Source organism: Pelmatolapia mariae, linkage group LG9 (assembly GCF_036321145.2).
Source record: "Pelmatolapia mariae isolate MD_Pm_ZW linkage group LG9, Pm_UMD_F_2, whole genome shotgun sequence".
NCBI classification, from domain to species: domain Eukaryota; kingdom Metazoa; phylum Chordata; class Actinopteri; order Cichliformes; family Cichlidae; genus Pelmatolapia; species Pelmatolapia mariae.
In genome coordinates this window covers 15,164,658-15,184,969 of record NC_086235.1, presented here as the reverse complement: position 1 = coordinate 15,184,969, position 20,312 = coordinate 15,164,658, and the positions used below count along the sequence as shown (strand labels likewise).

Genomic DNA, 20,312 nt, shown 5'->3' with positions numbered 1-20,312 from the left:
ACACGAACCCACTGTTCTTGAACAAAGCTGAACCTCCACACTCCAATGGTGTATTTGGTGATGCAGTTTGTTCTTGGCACTATGGCATTTTAAGAGAGTTTCTTCTACTATCTCCTTTGTTTCTGCCCATGTTGCCTGACAAATAAAGCACTCGGGACAGAGATCATCAAGCTGGAAGACTCAAGGCTTTCATTGTCTTCACAAACTTTATCCAAGAAAAAAAACTGGACAAATCAATCTGTACTCTCTTCAAGAACTAAGTGTCACCAAAAGTCCAGTGAAACCTTTGAGGGATGTTTTATTAAGTGGTAATGTTCATTCATTTTAGAGGATTTTCAAGCCTTTTAAGGCTAAGATCACACAGAATAAAAATAAATAAATAAAAACTATTCCTCAATTACATGATGATTCTTCCAGAAAGCAACACGAGCTCAACTTCTGACGATGGCATTTCCCAGTCTTGATATCAATATTCACATCGTGCAATGCATTATTGATGCTCTGAGCTGATAGGGCATGAATGAGGATATCTTGCAGTGACATGTTCTGCAGCACTGACAGTGATTTGAAGCCCAGACCTTCGTGTCAGCTCATAACTGCCCGGAAACCCTGAGCAGATTTCAACAAATCGGACGTTTAACATAATCAATAAGCAGAGGTAAGAGCGATCAATAAAACACGCCGGATGCGCAGAGCAGCTGGAGGGTGATGTGTGTAATCTGAAGTACAGGGATGAAGATGTAGCCGACTTACCTACTGCACAAGGTGCGCCGTAACGTCGGGCAGCCTGCTCGGCGTATCCGAGAGAAATGCAACCCAAAAGCCGCCGTGTCACACTTCACACCATCCGGGCGCACATGTTGCCAGTCCCCGCACAGAAATGTCCGAATCATGAGCTGCAGCGAGAAGCCAGTGGAGCCCAGGCAGCGGACTGCAGGAGCCGACCGTGTCGCTGTGGGTCCCCCGGCCCCTGGGAAGCGGCACTGTGCGTCCAGGCGCTGGACTACAACATGCGCAGGGCGCCACCCTTCGCTGGACCTCTGGACCCTCTGCGTCCACCTTTCCACTCTCAGCCCCAACGCCGTAAATAGCGGGACGTGAAGCAACCCCCTCCCAGTCTCAAGGCAGCGTAATCCGCGGCCACGGGTAATGGAACTGTGATCCGTGATCTCCCCTTAATGCTTGATGCGCAATTAAGAGGCGCGCAGGACGCCGGTGCCACCCACCACAGGAGGTTCTCGTGGTGAGCGTACGGACGGGGAATTTTAATGAGGACTGCTGCAGAGTTTTCCTCCCTGATCGCAGGGTCGCGCTGAAATCCCCCGTCCCAACAGGAAAACCCTAAAGTTAGCTTATAGAAAGAGGACCGCGTGACGCAGTGAAACGTCAGTGAAGCTGAACTCTTGGCCAATTGCCAGTCAGCAAAGTGGGACGTTAGTCCACCTCTGTGGGACACCTGTTGATGGAAAACTGTTTCAGACATCCACACTTCCTGGAGCGGGACCTGTGAATATTAATATCGTTGTCGTGTCCAGCTGCAGAGCTCCGGGATAGCAGTGGTTTAAGAAACGATGCGTTAACTCCTGAACGAAGTGTAAAAGAAAGAAACACTGAAAATGCTGCCTTGATTACTGATTTAATAGACTTATTAGCAAACATTGCTTTTTAATGATTTTATGGTTTACAGACAGATAAAATAAGTACATTACAGGCATGATTTAGCTCTGTGAGAACATTTAGTTAATGAAACCATAACTAACTATTAATTTGATATAAATTGATACAATACATAAAACTAATAAATAAGCACTGAAATGTTTCCCATCACTGCTGAAAGTGTGATTCAGTGCAGGACTTATACTGGCTCCCCATCTATGGAGGGCTATGGAAGCTTGTTCCCACGCTGATTGTTTTTTTCATTTATTTATTTATTAATTGATCGATTCCCAAGTAGAAGTAGGTTAAAATTGTATGAAAATATTGAAATTTTGAAATAATAACCTGATATTTCAACTTCCACTGGCATTTTCCCCCAGCTTGCATGTTCACAAAACTAACTTAAGACTCAAAACATGAAAATGCAATATTAAAAAAAGTTGTAGGCAGTACATAATTTATATATGTGCTTCTACATTTAATTTTTTTTCCCCCTTTATTGTTGCTCTTTTGCCAGCTTATGTTTATCATTGTTTTTTTAATGAAACTTTTGTATTCATTTATGTTATTAGTTGTTAAACATCAGTGCAAAGCTACATTATACATCCCTTCCTCATACATTATAATTAAGCTTTGTCATTTTTTTATTATTTAGTTGTTTTTTTACATGTTACTTTGGCAGTCTTCATCTTCCATACATCTGATATCTGAGTCACATTCTCTATGATATGGCTATGCTAGCATATAGATAATAGCAATACAAGTTATGCCATAATTTCACCCTTGCCTGTAGGAAAAACTGTGTTACAGGTTAAAATGCAAGTTTACTGCAGTTCAGTGGCTCTCACTGGGGAACACAAGACTGCAGACTCCATCTCCAGTATTTTTTTTCTTTCAGAAATACTACATTTTCACACCTTTAAAAATAAGTAACTTTAACAATCCGCAAGTCAAGGATGAACTTGTTCACACCTCACAGGCATGTTCAGTGTGCAAGAATGGGACTTTTGCCCTATAATATGCAATTTAATTAAATATGGTTTGGTTGTTGCCATTAAAATTTTAAAATTTGCTGGTTGTAAAATTTGAAACTTGCCAAACTTTGTGAGCGACCTTAGGCTGCCCTCTGGGATCTGAGTCATGTTTCCCTCCACATTCCCTGTAAAGATTCCTCCTCTAATCCCACACTTCTAAATACTGAATCTGTGCGGAGGCAGTCAGCTGGTCCATCTATTACGAGGTTAAACCACTTAACCATCTTATAGGAGAGAACAGAGGCCTCGAACCTCAGCTGGCACCCTGGTATGAAGCAACACATCAGTGCACCAGAGGCCTACAGGAACAGATTAAACAAAATCTGGTGTTTACTGGACTGGAGGGGGGTGATCGACAGATGATGCAAATGGGCTATAATCAGCGGAAGGGCAAGAAACATGTCAATTTGACCAAATCTGCCAGAGACTCTAAGTTAATAACCTGCTTTAGGCAGGATGATTTCTCAATAAATACACAGGCAGGTTTTATTTTGCAAAAGAAAGTTAACAATACACAATTATAACAGGACATTTGAAAAAAAAAATCATAGAAGGCTTGGGTGAAACACTTCTAAAAAACGTAAACAATAAGTAAAGTTATTAAATATATAGAAGTTAAAACAGCACTTGGGAGACTTGAGTTTACATTCGGCTGCTGAGAAATCAGACCTGAGGCATGCAATTACACACTACTGCCCTCTACAGGCCAGAGAGTAGTATCGCATGCAATTACAAAACGTGACTCAACATTTTCTGCAGACGTTCATTAACTCATCCATCACAAGCCGAGTCTCACGGTGCAAGCAGCAGCTGCAGGGCGCTCTATGAAAAATGCAGTATTACAATACAGGTGCTACATTTATTTTATTTTCATACAGGTCATAAAAAATAGGGATTTTTTTTTTTACAATCATTTTCACATTGTTGAAAATATTTAAGACTTGCACTTCAGTTCACACGGCTCTTTTTCAGCCTGGAGGTCTCTGCTGCTGCTTTACGTTTACGTGACGGTGTGCCTGGAGCTTCTTCAGAGGGAGCTTCAGTCAGGTGGTACAGCTCGATGGGTGGTGTTGGCTCCTTAAGCAAAGATGGGAAAAAAAGGCTGTTGCTAAAAAGTCCATCTTTAACATTCAATTTTGTGTGGACTTCAACATGGAAGACATCAAACGTCTTTCAAGTGAGAAATTCAGCATCAGACTCAGCTGACATAAGAGAATATATAAATGAAGAGCCCTGCTAACCTGCATGAGGTAGTCTGCAATGTATTCTGGCTTCAGGCATGTGACTCCTTGTGAGGTAGCCTCTGAAACATCAACTCTGAAGTCTCCGGGTTTGAGTCGACTGAAGTCTGCAAAAAGATGTGTGGCCTCTTTGTAAAGGGATGGGGAGGGACCAGGAAGGACCTGCAGAGAAATGACAGACTGTGTGTTTGCTGTGTTTGTGGAAAGAAGTCAAATGAAGCAGACAAACGTAAACCCGCAAACAACACAATTCTTTCCCCTTCAGCATACTGTTGTGATGGTTATTTACCTCCATCTAAAACAACAGCCCCGTCTTCTTAGCTCTTATTTTTTTTCCTCGCTTTCTTTTGACTCACTAGCTCAGTTTTATTAAGGATTCCAAATTTTACATCACAGACATTTTTAAAGATTATATCAGAAAATAAATATCATTACTGAAGCTGTTGCTGTTTTAAGACACTTTTAGGATGCTAATCTATCTTGGCTAAAGACTGCATACTGCTGGATGTGCCTCATAAAAGAAAAGCACTGAGAAACCTTCGCCCCGCCAGACTGCAGCAACCGCCTGAATCCCGATTCTCTGCTATGGTCGATGTTCAGCATGACTGTCCATCCACTGAAGGCGCCCTGAAAAATACAAATGCCTGTTTATAGAACACAAAATGCCTCAGAGCCATGGTTTTTATTGTGTGTATGAGCCTGGTCGTACCTCGTGTTCAGAGTGTCCCTGCAGGCTTTTTCTCCAGCGCATGGCGGCTAACGCTAATCTCTTTTGTTGGGAGGTGATGGAGGGCAATGCGTCAAGGATGGAGCTATTGCCCCACTCAAACTCCTCCTCCTAGATCACAGATTTGGAGATTTTTGGGGAAAAGTCATGAAAACCTTTTGTGTGGTTTTTATTAGAAGTGACTCGTTCCTTGTCTAGTCTAAAATAACAGCCTAAGATGACTGCTGTGTGGTGATACTTGCATGAAGGACTCTGCTTGAAGGTATTGGTGTTATCCGAGTGCTTATATTCCACATTCCCAGACTTTCTATCATATTTACTTGTGGCAAAGATTGCTCTTCGGATTCTGACCTGAATGAAGAGACCCACAGAGCGGCACGCCTCCAGGTACGAGCGGTGCAGGATCCATTTCCCAGCTGCCATCGCTGCCAGGTACTTCTCATTACGCAGGGGTGTCCCGACGATGATGTGTGTGCAGCTGGGGTCAAAAGACTGCTTATCCAAGACTACACCACCTACAGCAACAGACAGAGACAGAAAACTACACACACGGTACACTTGGCCTGTGCAGGGATTATGGCTACAACACTGATAACTGAATGGCATGAAAATGCAATATAAATATGAAGTTTATCCTTATTCCACTGACTCTATCAGACCCTCTGATAACATGTTTCCAGCACCATGGATATAGTCACCATCTGTGCACCTATTTTAAACTGGTAAACTGGTTTGGAGCTCGAAAGGTTGGATCACAGCACATTTTCCATGACCTCACATGTGATCCCTGACCCCAGTGAGTATTTTCATATTATACAGAATGGGAAGAGAAGATGTGCAACTCAAAAACAGTGGAAACAGACTGGTTTTTCAGCATTTATGGCTGATGAAGTAAATGTAACATTATCAGTGTAGCAGACATCGGTTGAATGCAACTTTTTGTTTGGTTGAAACAGGTTTAGTTTTGGTTTAGGGTTTGCCAATAATTAGTGAAGATTAAACTCATGTGTAAGAGGACTGAGAATGCTTTACTGTTAGTAAATGACCTCACAGAGACAGCCAAACAAACACGTCTGTTTGTGCAGGGGTGTGTTTGTCACTTCCTCACACACAGGTAGCAGTCCTTGTCGGGGAAATGCTGGTAACGGAGTAAACTTTTAGCCAATATATGACAACCGTTTATTCTAACAACCTCAAACTCAACACTCCACTTATTTCTGTTCCCAGCAATACACCCACCAAGTTTAAAGCCTAGCAGATGAACGGCTGTCAAGCTATTAAGCTAGTAAGATGCGCTGAGGCAGAAATACAGTGTGAAAGTTTTAATAATGATATAACTTGTCATGACCAGTGAAGATCTGATTCATGCTTTTTTTTGTCAGAGGAAACAGTGCTGGAGGAACTACTTCCATATCCTGGAGGCAGATCCTCAGTTATAGTCATCAGGGATTAGCCCCTCTGACTTCCAGCCTGTGATGTGCTGCCTTTTGTACTGCAGCACGATGAAACAGCGTTAGATCGCTAATTAGATGGGAGACTCACCAAGCTCCTCTATGAGGTGACTGTAATCAATGCGCTCCTGGGGGCTGAGGGAGGACAGCTGAAATCTGGGTGGCTGTTTTTCTTCCTTCTTCTTCTCCTGAGAAAAACAAACAACCTTTTAGCACTAGTACTTTGCTTGAAAGAGACGTACAGATTGTACACTGCGCAGTACAAATGATCAGTTCATTATTATGTAACTGAATAAGCACAAGCATGCACCTGTTTGCGTAACACAGGAAAGTGGAGAGAAGTGTTACACAATGCTGAGCAATTAAATTTCATTTAGACCAGATTAAAGCTTCACGTGTTGTTGTCAGTACAAATTTTGAACCCTTCACCTGTGGTTCTGGTGCTACTGCGGGGTTGGCGAGAGGAAAGGCAATGCTGGGAGCTTTAGGAGTGAGGATGTCATTCTCTGGCTCCTCGGGAGGAGGCGTCAGGACTTTCTTGTTCATGTGCTGGTCAATGACGTCACAAGCAGCTGCGGGAGCGACAACGGTGAAATGTTACCAACATATCAGAAACAGTGTTTCCCTATTATATGCATGCACAGACTTTAAATAGACCTGAGACTAACTTGAGAGCTCTATACTAAGATGCACCACTTCTTTACCGTATCTCTACGTCCTTCCAAAGCTTAGACCTTTCATTTTCATTTGCATGATTCACAGTTCAAAATCTTCTTTATCTGTCCAGGTAGGTGTAAACCCCTCTACGCATTAATTTAGCCCATTGTACACTTTCAAACAGTTGTTGCAGCTGGATCCTCATTTCTTACCCATCTCCACCAGCTCTGAGTCCGTCATGGAGTCCCTTAGCTGTGGTCCGCTGTCTGCAGTTGGAGGAGGAGCGAGGGGCTCAGAGTGCTGCGATGGGCTTCCAGGCCACTGTAAATTATCAGCGAGCTTGGCCCTCTCTTCTCTGGCTGTGGGGTCGTCCCAAACTATCTGTTCACTCTGGGATGGCTCTGTGTTCATGTCCATAGCCGCTTCTCGAGGAACCCTGAAGTCACAACAGAGCAGTCAGCTATGTGAACCCAAAAAAATACCATCTATGGTATTTATATGGTTTAGATCCTAAATTTAACACAAAAGGACTTTTCAAAGCTCAATGCGCCCCTACTGCTAACATAGTTCTGTAGGTAAAATGATGATATTTACTATTTCTTCTGCTGTCACCACAGCTCTGTACCCAAACATACATACAGCACCTTCCACTTTTTTAAAACAAATAAAAGCACTTTAAATGTTTTATAGTGGACTCTGCAAAACGCCCTGAGCTGCTGCCAGATTCCTTAGAGATTCAAGCTTCTTTTAGTTTTAACATAAGCAGCTTCTTTCATACCTCAGAGCTTCAAGAGTCCGTCTGTTACCGCTCCGTCCAACTCTGCTCCCTTCGGGTGTGTGGGGGCCCGAGTCTGCCCCTCCGGATCCCATCCTAGCGAGCCTGACTGAGGTACGCCTCCCTGTCGTCAGTTTAGTGGCTGACATGATCTCCTGCAGTTGTCTTTGCAGGTTTTCTCTCATCTCTAGCGTTTCTAAAATATCAGGATAGCAAAAAATATGTAAACCTCATATACAACCATGTATACTGAAGACCTTTTACTAATGTGACAGGCTTGGTTTGTCAGGATTACTCCAAAAGTTATGGACAGATTTGCAGATTGGTGGTGAGCCTTGAGAGTCTTAGACTCGTTTCAAGTACATGCAGAAGCTCAGTGGAGTTAATTACCAGCAACAGAAAAGACACTCACCCCTCCTTTCTGTGCTATCATTCATCTCTTCTTGGTCTGTGCTTCCATCACTCACACGGCGTTGGGTTGCAGCTTCTTCTGTGGGATTGTGCACAAACTGCGACAAAGAAAATTAAAGATTAATTAAACAGGAAAAGAAAGATAATTGAGACATCCCAGCATTAATTGAACAATACATCCTGATTTTCCTGAGAAATTCTATTCTAAACCAACACAGGTCCCCCACTAACTCTGACTTTCAAATCAGACCCACCTCGTCTTCCTTTGTCTCCCTGATGTCTTTGCGTTGTGTTCGTGTTAAAGGTGGTGACCTCTGAGAGTTGCTGGGCACCTGGCTCAGGTTTAAACTCATCTTAGGGTTGTAGGTGAAAGGATAGAGAGACTCCGGGACGTGCCTTTGCTCATCAGCGCACTGCACAGGACGAAAACAGACACGTTACTGCGCACAGTATTTATCTACACACCAAAACTTAACTAAATAAAACGATTATGAGGAGACACACCACTGAAATGACGCTGCCTCTGAATTTACACATCAAAGCCGTTTTTCATTTAGTATTCTGCTTTTGTTGATGAGATGCTAATTGCTTCCCCCGGGTGAAATGTTGCCGGAGAATACAAATAATACCCAAATGAAATCAATTGCATCTTAATCTTTGTGAATCTTTATGAAGACGTAATTTCTTTAAATGCTTGTTTAAGCAAAGGAAACAGAAGCATGTGGCTTGAACCTTGGCCTTCATCCTTTTATAGGCATGGTTTATGTGCTCAGGTTGAAAGAAACTAAAGACTGAATTGTTTCCTGTGTGTGTGTTAATTTTCTGCAGATCAGCTGATGCCTGCCTCCTACCCACTAAATACTGGGATGGGCTTCAACAGTGTACTGTGTGTTTTACACTACCTTTTATCACTTCAAATAACACGAACACAGTATCACTTTCACACAGCAGACTTAATCAGCTGTCACAAATGATTAGAAATCAGTGAGAAAACGCTGATGTTTACACTACTGGGAAACCCACCGCCTGCAACCAGTACTGGGAGACCACATGGAGCCCTCTCTCCTTCACTCCTCTGTATTCCCGGGTGTTGTCCCCCACACGGCCCTGGTAAATGTAGTGTGTTACTGTGTCGTCACAAGCCCACCTGAAAAGAAGTTAGCAAAGATATGTTTGTACTGTTCGCATCATATTTGCAAAAAATAAAATCAATTGATAAAGTGTTACTTTCCAGGAGTTTCTTACAACATTGATGGGTTACTGATCACTAATTATCAAAAAGTAAGCAAAACATTTCACCCATTCTTTGTGCAGGTGTCATGATGATTTAGAAGCAGTATACTTGGACTTTGGCCATAATCCTTATGTAAGCGCAGTTTACGGAATTGATTTATTGCTCAGACTTGAAGGAAATCAAAGTGAAAAACTGTCATTTCTAAAAGTCATATGATGACAAAATGAGAACAAGCAGGTAAAACCAAAAATTAATTCTCATTCTGTGGTTTTAAAATGCTGAGAATGGGAAGGCATGCTTAGCTCGAAATAGAGGGAGAGTGGTGACAGATAACACCAGGACTGTTAAAGAAAGGTTTAAAAAATGAAATAAAATAAAATAAAAATCTCTTAAGTAAAGTTTACAAACCTGAAGTCGGCTCCAAGCGAGGCAGCGATGGCGTTTAGTTCACTCTGCATTTTGCTCAGTTTCTTTCCCACGCAGATCACAACACCATTCAGGGGCCCGGCTTCTTTTCGTGGACTCTAACACGCAAACACCATATTGTTTTTGTCTGTCTCTCTTTTGAGTTGTTATGTTTGTGACTGGAAAATAAAGACCTGTGTGTACTTCAATCTAACACTGATAATCACTAAGATGTGCTGTGGCTCTGTAACCACCAGGCTCTAACACATTTGTATAGCAGTACTAGTGTTTACCTCCTTCTCAGCTGTCTTTGCAAGCTGGGGACTGGCAGAGACTGCTTGCATCTCTGAGACATTATTGCGGGTGCTATTAGCCAGCGCTACTTTGAGGTTCCTGTTGATGACATCAGTGAGTGGAGTCTCAATCCTCTCCCCTGGTTTCGATGCCCCACCCGGAGTTTCCATAGCTCCAAGTGCATCCTAAATAATATAAATACACATATTTAGAGAAACATTAATCAAATATCAGCAAACATGAAATGCCAGAAGTGTAAGCTGCTCAGTGAATCCCAACCTTGACATTAAAAGAGGGCCTGAAGAGCTGGTCTCGGTTGAGGAAACGAGAAGGGGTGTCCAACTGCAGGGAGGCCTCGTTCTGTAGTGGGTTCCTTCTGCCACCCTCCTGGTTTTGTTTTGGGGTGCTGATGTCCTCTTTGGGCTTCATCTCATCCAAAACAGATCGAAACACTTTGCTCTGAAAGCGGCCTAAATCCAGAGGAGTGACAGCCTTACCGCTCCGGGGACCCAACAAAGGGATTTCTGGAGAGGAGCGAGTTGGTGGAGGCATAATCTGTTTCTGCGAACCACCTACAAAACTCTCTTCATCCCTCTCTGTGGAAGAACAAAATAAAAACAGCCAGTCTCATAAAGAAGCAATGACACACTAGACAAACTTGAGTCTACAATTACATTTAATAACATAATGCACTCATTCTGGGAAAAATGCTGACAAGGAGGGAGGGATTTTTTGGTGCTTACCAGAAAGGTTTACACCAACGCCAAAATAAAAATTCAAATGCTGAAATAAGATGATTATTTTTCTTTAAACAGTTTTGTTAATTGTGTTTTGTTTTGTGGCAACGGATATAACAGACATGCATTAATCAATGTTGTCAGAAACAATAGGAAAACAGAAAGATTTCTGTACTTCTATCCCTGACATCTCTCTGAACACCTCCTACATTATGCTAAAAAAAATTAAGCAAACTGGAACTAAAACTAAACTAAAATTAAAAACCAATAAAAACTAAACTATCGTTCTTATGAAGACCCATCCCTAGCCAGGAAAATCTCTGGTGGTAGTCATTAGCAATCAGGCCAAACTGATGGTATAAATAAATGCCTCTTAAAACTCCAGCCAAACTCAATCATACAGTTTAATTTTATGTAATTTATAACTCTAATCGTATGTTAAGAATTACAGATCATAAAACAGATCTAGCAAAGTTAGTTATCTAACCTGGTGAGGGTGGCAGATCAACTAAAAATCTTCCCTCCTCTGCTCTCTTCCCAGTTCGAGCAGACTCTAGTATCCAGTGCATGGTAACAGCAGGAAGCCCCCACTTCTTTGCTGCCTGGTACTTTGTGCCCTCGGGGCTCTGCAGCACCAGATGAGTGCTGGCCAGCATGCCTTTCTTCTGGTTGGCCAGGCGCACAAAATAATCCTGGACGCTGCAGCAAAGAGACACAAAACAAATTTAAAGATTTAACACACATATCTCCTAGTGAGCAGCAGGACTGGGCTATAAAGTATGCAGCAGAGCGAGTGAATTTAAGTTACAGCAATGCACACAGGCCAGGGCTGCTTCTTCTTTTATTAAACAGCTTTATCATCCTACTGCTCAGGAGCACATACAGATAGAAAAATGTACAGAAGACAGAAATTCAACCTCATTACTGCTCTGAACACAAAGCAACTGGCTTCACATTGAGTATTCATGCATAATAATAAATGCAAATACCAGCTAATTTAAAAGTTTAATCAAATATTCCTGCAGTAATTAATGTTTATGGATATTATGCCTAAACATAACGACTGGTGCATGTAAGGTAGTCATACTCGGCTCCAAGGTGCTTGGCAAGCTCCACCAAAGACTCCCTCTCTGCTCCGGTGAACTGGCTGACAGAGAGGACGCAATCTTTGAGAGGAAACTGTCCGTCCATCACTGGGACAGGAGTGAACAAAGGGTGGGAGGACAGCTGCAGGACACACTCCTTCTCCACACACATGACCTGAGGTTTAATGAGAGAAATAGGTAAATCAAAAGCATAAGGCACTCTCACAACATGGAGCACTGTTAACAAACTTACCAGCCAGGTATCAGTGACCACCTCTTCCACTGTGGCCTCCACTGAGCACCCCAAGAGAGGGACCACAGCATAGTCTGCTACAACCCGGGAGCGGCCCATCAGCACTTTGCCTCCATGTTCTGTCACCAGCAGAGAGAGCTGTGCCTCGGCCTCCGTACCAAACCCCACAAGAAGGAAACGTTTCCCAAAAAACAGTCCTGCCTCGCTGGCTTCCTGCAGGGTGGATTCTGTCCCATTAGTGTGGTTTGGTACACAGGGTTCAGGTTGGGGCTCTGCAGTTGTACTAATGGACTTCCTGCTTTTACTCTCTGCTGGTGGTGGAGGCGGCATATCAACTGGAACACAAAAGGATATGAGCATCTGTACCAATATGTAAAACTAACCTAAGTCTGAATCTTATTCATTCAGCTGCCTACTCTTGATCCCATACAAACACCGTCAGCAACAGATACTTACTCACTGTAGGGTCATCATCCATGTACTGTGACAGTAGATCCTCGTCTGCTTTCTTTCCCCCCGGAGTGCTCGGGCTGCCAGCAGGTGGACCAGTTGAGATCCGGGATTTGGGAGTGTGGTAACCCGGCACCACTACATCAGCTGGAGCAGGAGGCAGACAGTCAGGGTGGAGGTAGCTGGCTTCTGGGAGCAGAGTGCCCTTTGAGAAGCTGTCTATTAGCCACTTTACTGTTACTACATGGGGCCTGTGAATTACAGAGGAGAGAACATAAGTTATATATTAACCATATTATGTCTTAATCCTTGCCTTTCTTTTTTCATATTTGTGTTTTAAATTTTTTTGAGAATGCTGACATCCAAAAAGCTGGGATGTAGTTGAAGATAGATAAGATTTAAGACCCTGTTCTAATGGTCATCAAACCACATTTTTATTGACCTATGCTGACAAAACTTGTCATTAAGGGTACAGGGAAGCTCATTAAATGTCATCTTTATGGGGGAAAGATTTGAAGGCTAAACTGAAAAAGTGTGTGTGGAAATGTTAAACGGATAAAATATAAACTTCTTTTAAATCCTCGTTTTAAATGAGGCCAACAACAACTTACAAAAAGTCACATTACCTCTTTTTTCAATCTCCAAAAGTTGATTCTGTTCATCTGGACGTAGCGTTTTGTGGGAGAAACGTTTCACTCATCCAAGTGACTTCTTCAGTCTCAGCTGACTGCAGGTTTCCCCAATCTTATAAACAGTACATTTGCATAATGACTGACACCAGCCCAGTGAAGGAATAATAGGCTGGGAGGTCAGTTCCTTAATGATTAAGATTAAGGAACTGACCTGAGTGATGATGAGTGACGAAACGTTTCTCCCACAAAACGCTACGTCCAGATGAACAGAATCAACTTTTGGAGATTTACTTACCTGGATGATTGAGCATGCATCAAGACTCTTTTTTTCCAACATTCTGTGTTTAAGAGCTGAGACGACCAACTATTTTAAAGACAAATGTTTCAAATTCTTGTTTAATATAAGATTTTAGCTCTTTAATGGTTACTTTGACTTACTTTTTGTATTATAATGAGTCAGTGGGTGACGGACCCATTTGCATCTGGACTTTTTTACTATAAAGCTGCTGTTTTAATACATGCAGAAAGGATATTAAAGTGGGCAAAAAGCAGCCACGATCCAGCTTTGACTCCTGGATCAAACCACGCAATTCTCCCTGTTGCTGAATTCTCCTGAGAATTGGATAAACCTAGAATCTCCATTTCTCAGTGTGTAATAGCCTTTAGTCTAAATTATTATGCAGTCCAACCAAACATATTTTGGTATGAAAGGAAACATTAGAATCTCCAAGTTATTGTATTAATACAGAGGATATAAATATCGTGAAGGTTATTAAAGCTCTGTAGTTCAGACCTGTGAGTTGCTTTGGAAAGAAAATTATTGAGGTCCTGGTCCAGCTCGCCCATGACCACATGAGAGAGCTCCTCACTGGGTTGGTTGAAGCGCAGACCTCCTGCAGCATTTACAAGACGCCGTAACTTCTCCAGTTTCTTCCCTGGCAGGCCACACAGATACAGCTGTGTGACATTTAACACAAAATGACAGAAAGCCACAAGTTTATAATTTATAGACTCAACTAACTCCTACTACAGAATTGAAAGAGGAAATGCATAAAATCTATATAAAAAGAAAACTGCAGACCATCGACTTACCTTACAGCCATCCAATAAATCATCAGCAGGGCACACGGTAAGATCCAGACTCTCTATGGGGTCTGGAGCTTCCAGGTGGCTGACAGTGCTGTTATTGGTGAGAGCCGTGTCGTTTATTGTCCTGCTAGTGTTCACAGAAATGTTGCTCAAGCCCAACAGTGATGGACCCTCTGGAGATGAAAAACATAACTCTTCAATCATTAAAGACAAACAGGTTCTGAATTATTGTGGTAAACCTTTATCATCTTATCAAATGCGACTCACCGTCCTTCTTACTGGTACCAGTAGGTGTAGAAGTGTGTGGCCGAGTGGTTTTTGAGGTATTGCGCTCCACAGTGTACCTGCTCTCATCTTGACAGTACCCCTTCTCTATGCTGTCAAAGAGCCAGTGCAAAGACACGCAATACACATTCCACTTCCGAGCACACTCGTACTTCTGACCTACAACCAAGTACGATCGATGACAATCAATGACACACAAATTATGGCATTACATCATTTTTTTTAAAATACTGGTGACTTACCTGTTGGTTCATTAACAATGAGGTGTGTACACTCATTCATTTTGAGCTGACCGGTGTAGTTGGCCCCATGCTGCTCACAAAGTCTTTGTACTTCTTTGCGCTCTGTGCTGGACAGACCTGTCACACAAACACTACAGCCACGCAGCACAGGGCAAAGGTAGTCCTCTAAGGGCAGGTCTGTATATCTGAAAAGACTGGAAAAGGAGTAAAGAGACATCATTCATGTTTTTGTAAGTGTACAGTGATTTAAAATGTGAATTTGTACCAAACAGGAAACACAAGTCTTCATGTATTTAATAGATGTAGCCATGTAAATCACAGTACATACCTATCCTGTGATTTCTCCCAGCAGGCTTTGACCCACGTAGGCAACAGGATGGGTTTACCGAGGCTGGCTGCTACCAGGTATTTTTTGCTGCCCACCTCTTCTGCAATCAGGTGTGTAACAGATACGTTTAGATCCGAATAGGCCCGTCCACCCATGAGCTGCACCAGATCCATCAGCTCTTCCTGGAGTGTGAGAGAAGGTATGGACATAAACATGTCACAGTGCTTCATATTTTATTAAAATGTATATAGCAGACTCCGGATTTCTTACCCGTATTGCTCTGTCCATGCTGGTGCAGCAAATGGTAACATCAGCCATGGCCATGTTATAGACAGGCTTCTCTGCTTTGGGGACACAACGCTGTTGCTGCAGGCAGTACAACACCACCAGTGGACTCACTATTCTGCAACCAAGCTGCACAAGAAATCAAAAAAACAAGAGTCAATCTCTGATAGAGCCTCAGGAGTGGCATTTCACTGTTTAAAAGTGTAGAGTTCAACCTTCTTGCAGTGAAGAAAGGCTGGAGATGTAAAACTGGTGAACACAAACAGAGACTTGTCCTTCTTATCCATGCGCAAAACATCATCTTCTGTGATGGTTTTCAAATATTTTTCAGACTGCAGCTCCAAAATGGCCTGAATAAACCGGAGACAAACATGATTACCAATTTGTAAAACAAAGAGACAGTAAATACTAAAAGAAAGACTAGACCAGGCAGTAGAGCTTACCTCATAAGCTTTGGCAGCACAGTCCTTTTTTGATCCTTCACTTTCCACAAACTTCACAATGAAGGCTTCTTTTTCTGCCTTAGACATGGTGACCCTGTACCAGTGACAAGACCTGGCATTTATTATAATGGCTGTGGCTGGCCTTAGCAGTAGCATCTAAATTAAAAACGATCACCTACAAAGATTAAGTTATGACTAAGCACCTTAAGCACCGCCATACATTCAACACTGGCCTGCTATTAGCTTAAAATAATAACTTACTAGTTACTTGCCTTTAATAGAAGAGCTCAAGAGCGCCAGTAAAGACAGTCTGTGTATTCCGACGGGAATCAGTATAAACTCCGATTAGTCACATGGAGCTAGTTTTACCTTAGTGCGGCTTCTCAGCGAGTTGAAGCTTGTGAAGTCTGCTGTCACTTTTTAGAAAGCCTACACTGACTGTATGTTAGCTGCGCAACATAAACTTGCGAGCTAACGTTCAAACCTGCATGTAGCTCAGTTACAACATAAAAACATCCAAAAACTACCACTGCTCATGTTATCTTAAAACAAAAGTCCAACCAACAGTCCCGAGATATGGGTTTAACTAACTGACATACATTTTAAAACAATTTAATCGTAATAGTTTAGAGATATAAATTGTGATCTTTGTTGATAGTGTTCGCGCCTTTGGCGCAACTTCCGGCGTTACCTGCTAATCTGACCGACTGGAGTGAACGTTTCAAAGGTTCCGCTACAGACATTAGAAAGCGAATCGGGGGTGATAAACTATATATTAATGTGTTAAAAATTAGAAACTTGAAAACCTCACTGAAGGGACCTGTTTTTTTTTTAATTCTGACATAAATATATTAAAACCGTTTTCATGTTTAGCACATTTTCCCTATTCACATTGCCCTCAATAGCAGCTGTATTGACAGTTTTTATGAATTTCCTTGACTTACCGTCAGGCTTGTGAGGTGAGACCTAGTCCCTAATTCATGGCATCTATGTAGCTGGTGTAATCCACTATAAATTCAGTATCCACATCCGTGAAAAGTTATGGTTCTCAAATAAAAACAAAAAACAAACAAAAACATTTGCATTTATAACAAAACAACCATGTTGCCTGAGGTCTCAAATATATGAAATTGATTCTTGTATAAAAACATTTTACTGCAAAAGTGATTGGATTGAGAAATATTTTGATATATACCCCCCCCCCCCTCTCAACAAAGACTTAACATCTATAAACATTGTGAACAGAAAAGACAAGTAGAACAACACTGTGGGTTCCCTTTTATTCTTAAAATTTTATGTACAAGTGTTGACTGATTTTTTTTTCAATGTACATTCAATATAAAGTTTATATACGTAATATTACATTGAACATTTCACAAATTGCACTAGTCTTTCACATAGATTGGTAATCAGAGTCAATGTCATTCGTCATGTCAGCAGAAGCTCATTTCAGGTGGTTATTATTCACTCATAAATATTCTAGTGCTTTTTGCATTCTGGGGGAGAGTTACTTTAAAAAATATGAGGCAGAAAAGGGTAGCCTTCAAAGAGAGAGCAGAATGAAGTATGAATAAGATCAGAGGAAAAAAAAGGCTCGATATTATGAGAGCTCTGTGTCATCTTTGACAGAAGAGGACTGAAGGTGACCTGATCAAAGCAGACCAGAGGTCAGCAGAAGTCTAAGGGGTTAAAGTGGCATTTTCTTTTGGAGAAACAGGCCAGAGAAATCATACACATCCATTTCTTCATGTCCCGTGATTTTTTTTTCTTTTCCACATGAGAATGCGTTAATATAGACAAGTAAACAAAATGTTTATTTCAGTGGTGGATAGGTCCTGTGCACTTATTCGTCACAAATGAGGCCTCAGAGGAGATTTAAGGTTAAGGTAGCCAATCAGGATATGCCAAAGAAAAAAAAAATTAACAAAAAAGAAGCCTCAGTCTTTCCATGGCTGTCTAATGAAAAAAAAAAATCAAGAGTAAAAAATATATTCATACAAAAAGTAAACTCTTCTCTGTCATTAGAAGAAATAAGAAAAGTAGAACAGAAACTAAACAAATGTGGTCATCCATTAAAACAAAGCATTTCTGAAGACTTGAGTGTCATTTGTAAGGGGCAAAGCAGAGTGACGCTGCAGGAGGTGTCGCAGAGGTTTTGGTGACAGTCAATGACGGCCCGCTCTCTCACTCTTCTTTTTTCTTTTGTTTTGTTTTCCTCTCAACATCCCCTCCATGTGGGGAGCTGAACAGTCCCTCTCTGAGCTGCGGCCGTGAAGCTGCACTCTGGGTGCCTGAGCCTTTCAGTGTGCGTGTCCTTCAGCCTTGGTCTCCAGTGTCATTGTCCACAGGGGGTGGGACGTTGGGCATTACTGTGGTGCCCGTTCCTGCTGTAAGGTAACCTGCTACTCCTGGACCTACATATGACAGCAAGGCAGAAGAGACGGTTCAGATGTAAATTAAAAGGATAGATGCAGGGCTAATGGGGAGCTAGAATGATGTACTACACACTAAGACATCAAGCATGGATGGGATGATCGCTACACTGGCTACAATGTTTTGCAGGGACTTTAATGTTTTCCATGGGCTTAATTTAGTTCGACTACTATGTAAACGAGTAATGGATAATTTTCTAGAAAATTTGATTCTTTTTTTTTAAAGGTATTTTCTATGTTTTTCACTTGTAACTTTACATTTCAGCCTTTTTTAAAAAAAAGAAAAAAAATCTGTATTTCTTTAAATGCTGGCTACATATTTCATACATAACACAAGCTGGCTGTTTTCCAACACACTGTTGTGGATCCAGAATGGGTGTTAAGAGGTAATGAATTATTTTCAGTGTGAGTAAGATGAAATGGGTGGGAATGGAGAATGGCATGTGCAGCCAGGATGGAGGTAAAGAGGAAAGGAATGACGGTAGGAGCCAGGACGGTCTACCTGCATCAGAGCAAAAGAGAGGAGGGCTGTGAGGGCCCAGTTCAGGAGTCTAGAGCCCACCTCGCAGTGGGCTGCTGGCGGCCAGGAGAGAAGGAGTGGAAACCCCTGAGGAGGAAATGTGGAGGAAAAAAGAGGAAGGGAAGGGCAGAGCCAGGAAGTTATAGGACAGCTGGGTTTAAGCACAAGTGAGGAGTCAGCCATAAGGTGTTTTGCCTTTTTAGGGTAAAGCAAAGCATTAAGATTCATCATCAGCTCAAAGATGCAGAAGACTTACCTTTTAAAGCACTTTATATTTTAACAGTTTAACTTGTTATTCAGGTTAATCACTCTTCTAATATGTAAAAAGGAAAACTTTACCTGTCAGGTAACCTGCAGTCTGAGACTCTGAGATGAAAAGATCGTGTTTCTGGTCTTTGAAGGCACTCCATACTGAAGACTTTGCAAGAATTTCATTCACCTATGGAAAAAAACAACAACAAGCAAGAGTTCAAATATTTGATTGTTAAATAAACAATCTTACCAATCATTCAATGACTTTAATAATTCGATCATACCTGCTCTCCATACTGTAGACTACGAGTCATGGACTTCAGAGCTTTAACTATCTGAGCCTTAGTAGCTGAAGGGTTTTCTAACGTCTCCAGGCCGATTCCTTCCAGTAATTTCAAGAGGTATGGAACCAGCTCCACCCTCAGAGCCTGTTAAGTTGTTATAGAAAGTTCCATTAAGGACACATGAAACACAGTGAGGGATAATAACAGCAAGGGTGACAGTGCACCTGGGCAACTAGGTCTGTCTGCTCCTTCTGGAACATGCGGTTGAGAGCTTCACAAGCCAATCCAGCCATGTCCGCCCGAACCTTCATCCCTGTCATCAGAGGGCCAATAGTCTCCAGAGAAGCCATGGACCGTACACACAGCTACACGAAACAAAGCATATTTTAGTTGATGTGGGTGAGGTGTCACTTTTACATAAAAAATTTAAACTGGCTGGTTCTGATTTTTTGTAGTCTTGCATTAAAATTAGTTTCTTACCTCATTATCTGAAAGTACATGGATGAGGCGGATGGAGCTCTTAGGCACGGCATTGTTCTTGTGGTTGAGTGCCGCCAAGATCCGAGGCAGGTGGCCCAGAGGAGGGACCTGGTCGGCCAGCTGGCACTGTGTGCTGAACAGACAAACTGCTGCCGTGGTAACCGTCTCCAGGGCCTCACCCTGCAGAAGATAACAGAATAAGACAGAAAAAGTCTAACTTCTGCATTCACTAGAAATTTGTACTGTTGTTTCTCAGTTAGGAAGCTCACATTGGGATTGTTCTTCTCCAGGAGCTCAGTCAGGGTTTCCAGAAGTGACACCAGGAACTCTCGAGGCTTGCGTAGCACCCACCCAGGCTGAGCAATAAAGATGCGCAAGAAGACTCCACCAACTTCAAGCTCGCCCTGTCCGGCTCCATAAGCCACTGTGAAGTCTTCTGGCAACTGAGCACACAGATTACGAGTTTAGCTTCACATTCATACTTCCTACAGATACACCAACTTATAATAATGACTTCTCATACTTACTTTCCAGTTCACATCAGGATTATCTTTCTGCTGTTTAAAGTGCCTGGAAAAGATTTAAAGTGATTTAGTACAAGACATAAAACATCCTATTAGATTGTCTAAC

General features: G+C 42.0%; 3 protein-coding genes across 8 annotated transcripts in view; all 3 read right to left on the bottom strand.

Annotated features, from left to right (window-relative positions):
* The window catches only part of tmem108 (transmembrane protein 108), a 61,781-nt gene extending 60,588 nt beyond the window's left edge, over positions 1–1,193 (bottom strand). For 2 of the 3 annotated variants that reach the window (XM_063483402.1, XM_063483401.1), the window contains exon 1: positions 754–1,193. The gene's annotated coding sequence lies outside the window, so the exon portion shown is untranslated. The remainder of the gene's footprint in view (positions 1–753) is intronic. The other variant, XM_063483399.1, reaches the window with a different exon arrangement.
* Positions 1,194–1,780: 587 nt separating this feature from the next.
* On the bottom strand, positions 1,781–16,393 carry topbp1 (DNA topoisomerase II binding protein 1). Its single transcript, XM_063483398.1, has 28 exons — positions 15,987–16,393; positions 15,715–15,808; positions 15,487–15,621; positions 15,257–15,400; positions 14,987–15,168; positions 14,659–14,852; positions 14,399–14,575; positions 14,135–14,304; positions 13,836–13,999; positions 12,417–12,661; positions 11,961–12,295; positions 11,710–11,882; positions 11,110–11,321; positions 10,165–10,481; positions 9,885–10,070; positions 9,595–9,710; positions 8,976–9,099; positions 8,207–8,365; positions 7,954–8,050; positions 7,545–7,737; positions 6,979–7,202; positions 6,539–6,681; positions 6,201–6,297; positions 5,010–5,173; positions 4,641–4,769; positions 4,469–4,558; positions 3,932–4,093; positions 1,781–3,767 (listed from the first exon to the last, which is right to left on the bottom strand). Exons 2-28 carry the CDS (start codon positions 15,799–15,801, stop codon positions 3,639–3,641), a joined length of 4,548 nt encoding a protein of 1,515 aa, XP_063339468.1. The 5' UTR covers positions 15,802–15,808; positions 15,987–16,393; the 3' UTR covers positions 1,781–3,638.
* A 594-nt stretch (positions 16,394–16,987) lies between these two features.
* LOC134634255 (dnaJ homolog subfamily C member 13) overlaps positions 16,988–20,312 on the bottom strand; it is a 31,675-nt gene continuing 28,350 nt past the window's right edge. For 3 of the 4 annotated variants that reach the window (XM_063483348.1, XM_063483349.1, XM_063483350.1), the window contains 7 exons: positions 20,210–20,252; positions 19,952–20,125; positions 19,683–19,862; positions 19,427–19,567; positions 19,203–19,346; positions 19,006–19,105; positions 16,988–18,128 (listed from right to left, as the gene is read on the bottom strand). In XM_063483348.1, coding sequence (XP_063339418.1) covers positions 18,031–18,128; positions 19,006–19,105; positions 19,203–19,346; positions 19,427–19,567; positions 19,683–19,862; positions 19,952–20,125; positions 20,210–20,252 — 880 coding nt within the window. In that variant the 3' untranslated portion in view covers positions 16,988–18,030. Of the gene's footprint in view, positions 18,129–18,648; positions 18,754–19,005; positions 19,106–19,202; positions 19,347–19,426; positions 19,568–19,682; positions 19,863–19,951; positions 20,126–20,209; positions 20,253–20,312 lie in introns of all 4 variants that reach the window. The other variant, XM_063483351.1, reaches the window with a different exon arrangement.

Bases quoted from the DNA above. Each gene is read 5' to 3' on its own strand.
- topbp1 (XM_063483398.1), bottom strand. From the start codon at position 15,801: ATGTCTAAGGCAGAAAAAGAAGCCTTCATTGTGAAGTTTGTGGAAAGT. The intron at 15,169-15,256 runs GTAAGAAATCCG...CTCACACTCCAG, and splicing joins GCATGGACAGAGCAATACGG to GAAGAGCTGATGGATCTGGT. The intron at 12,296-12,416 runs GTAAGTATCTGT...TTTGTGTTCCAG, and splicing joins GGATGATGACCCTACAGTGA to TTGATATGCCGCCTCCACCA.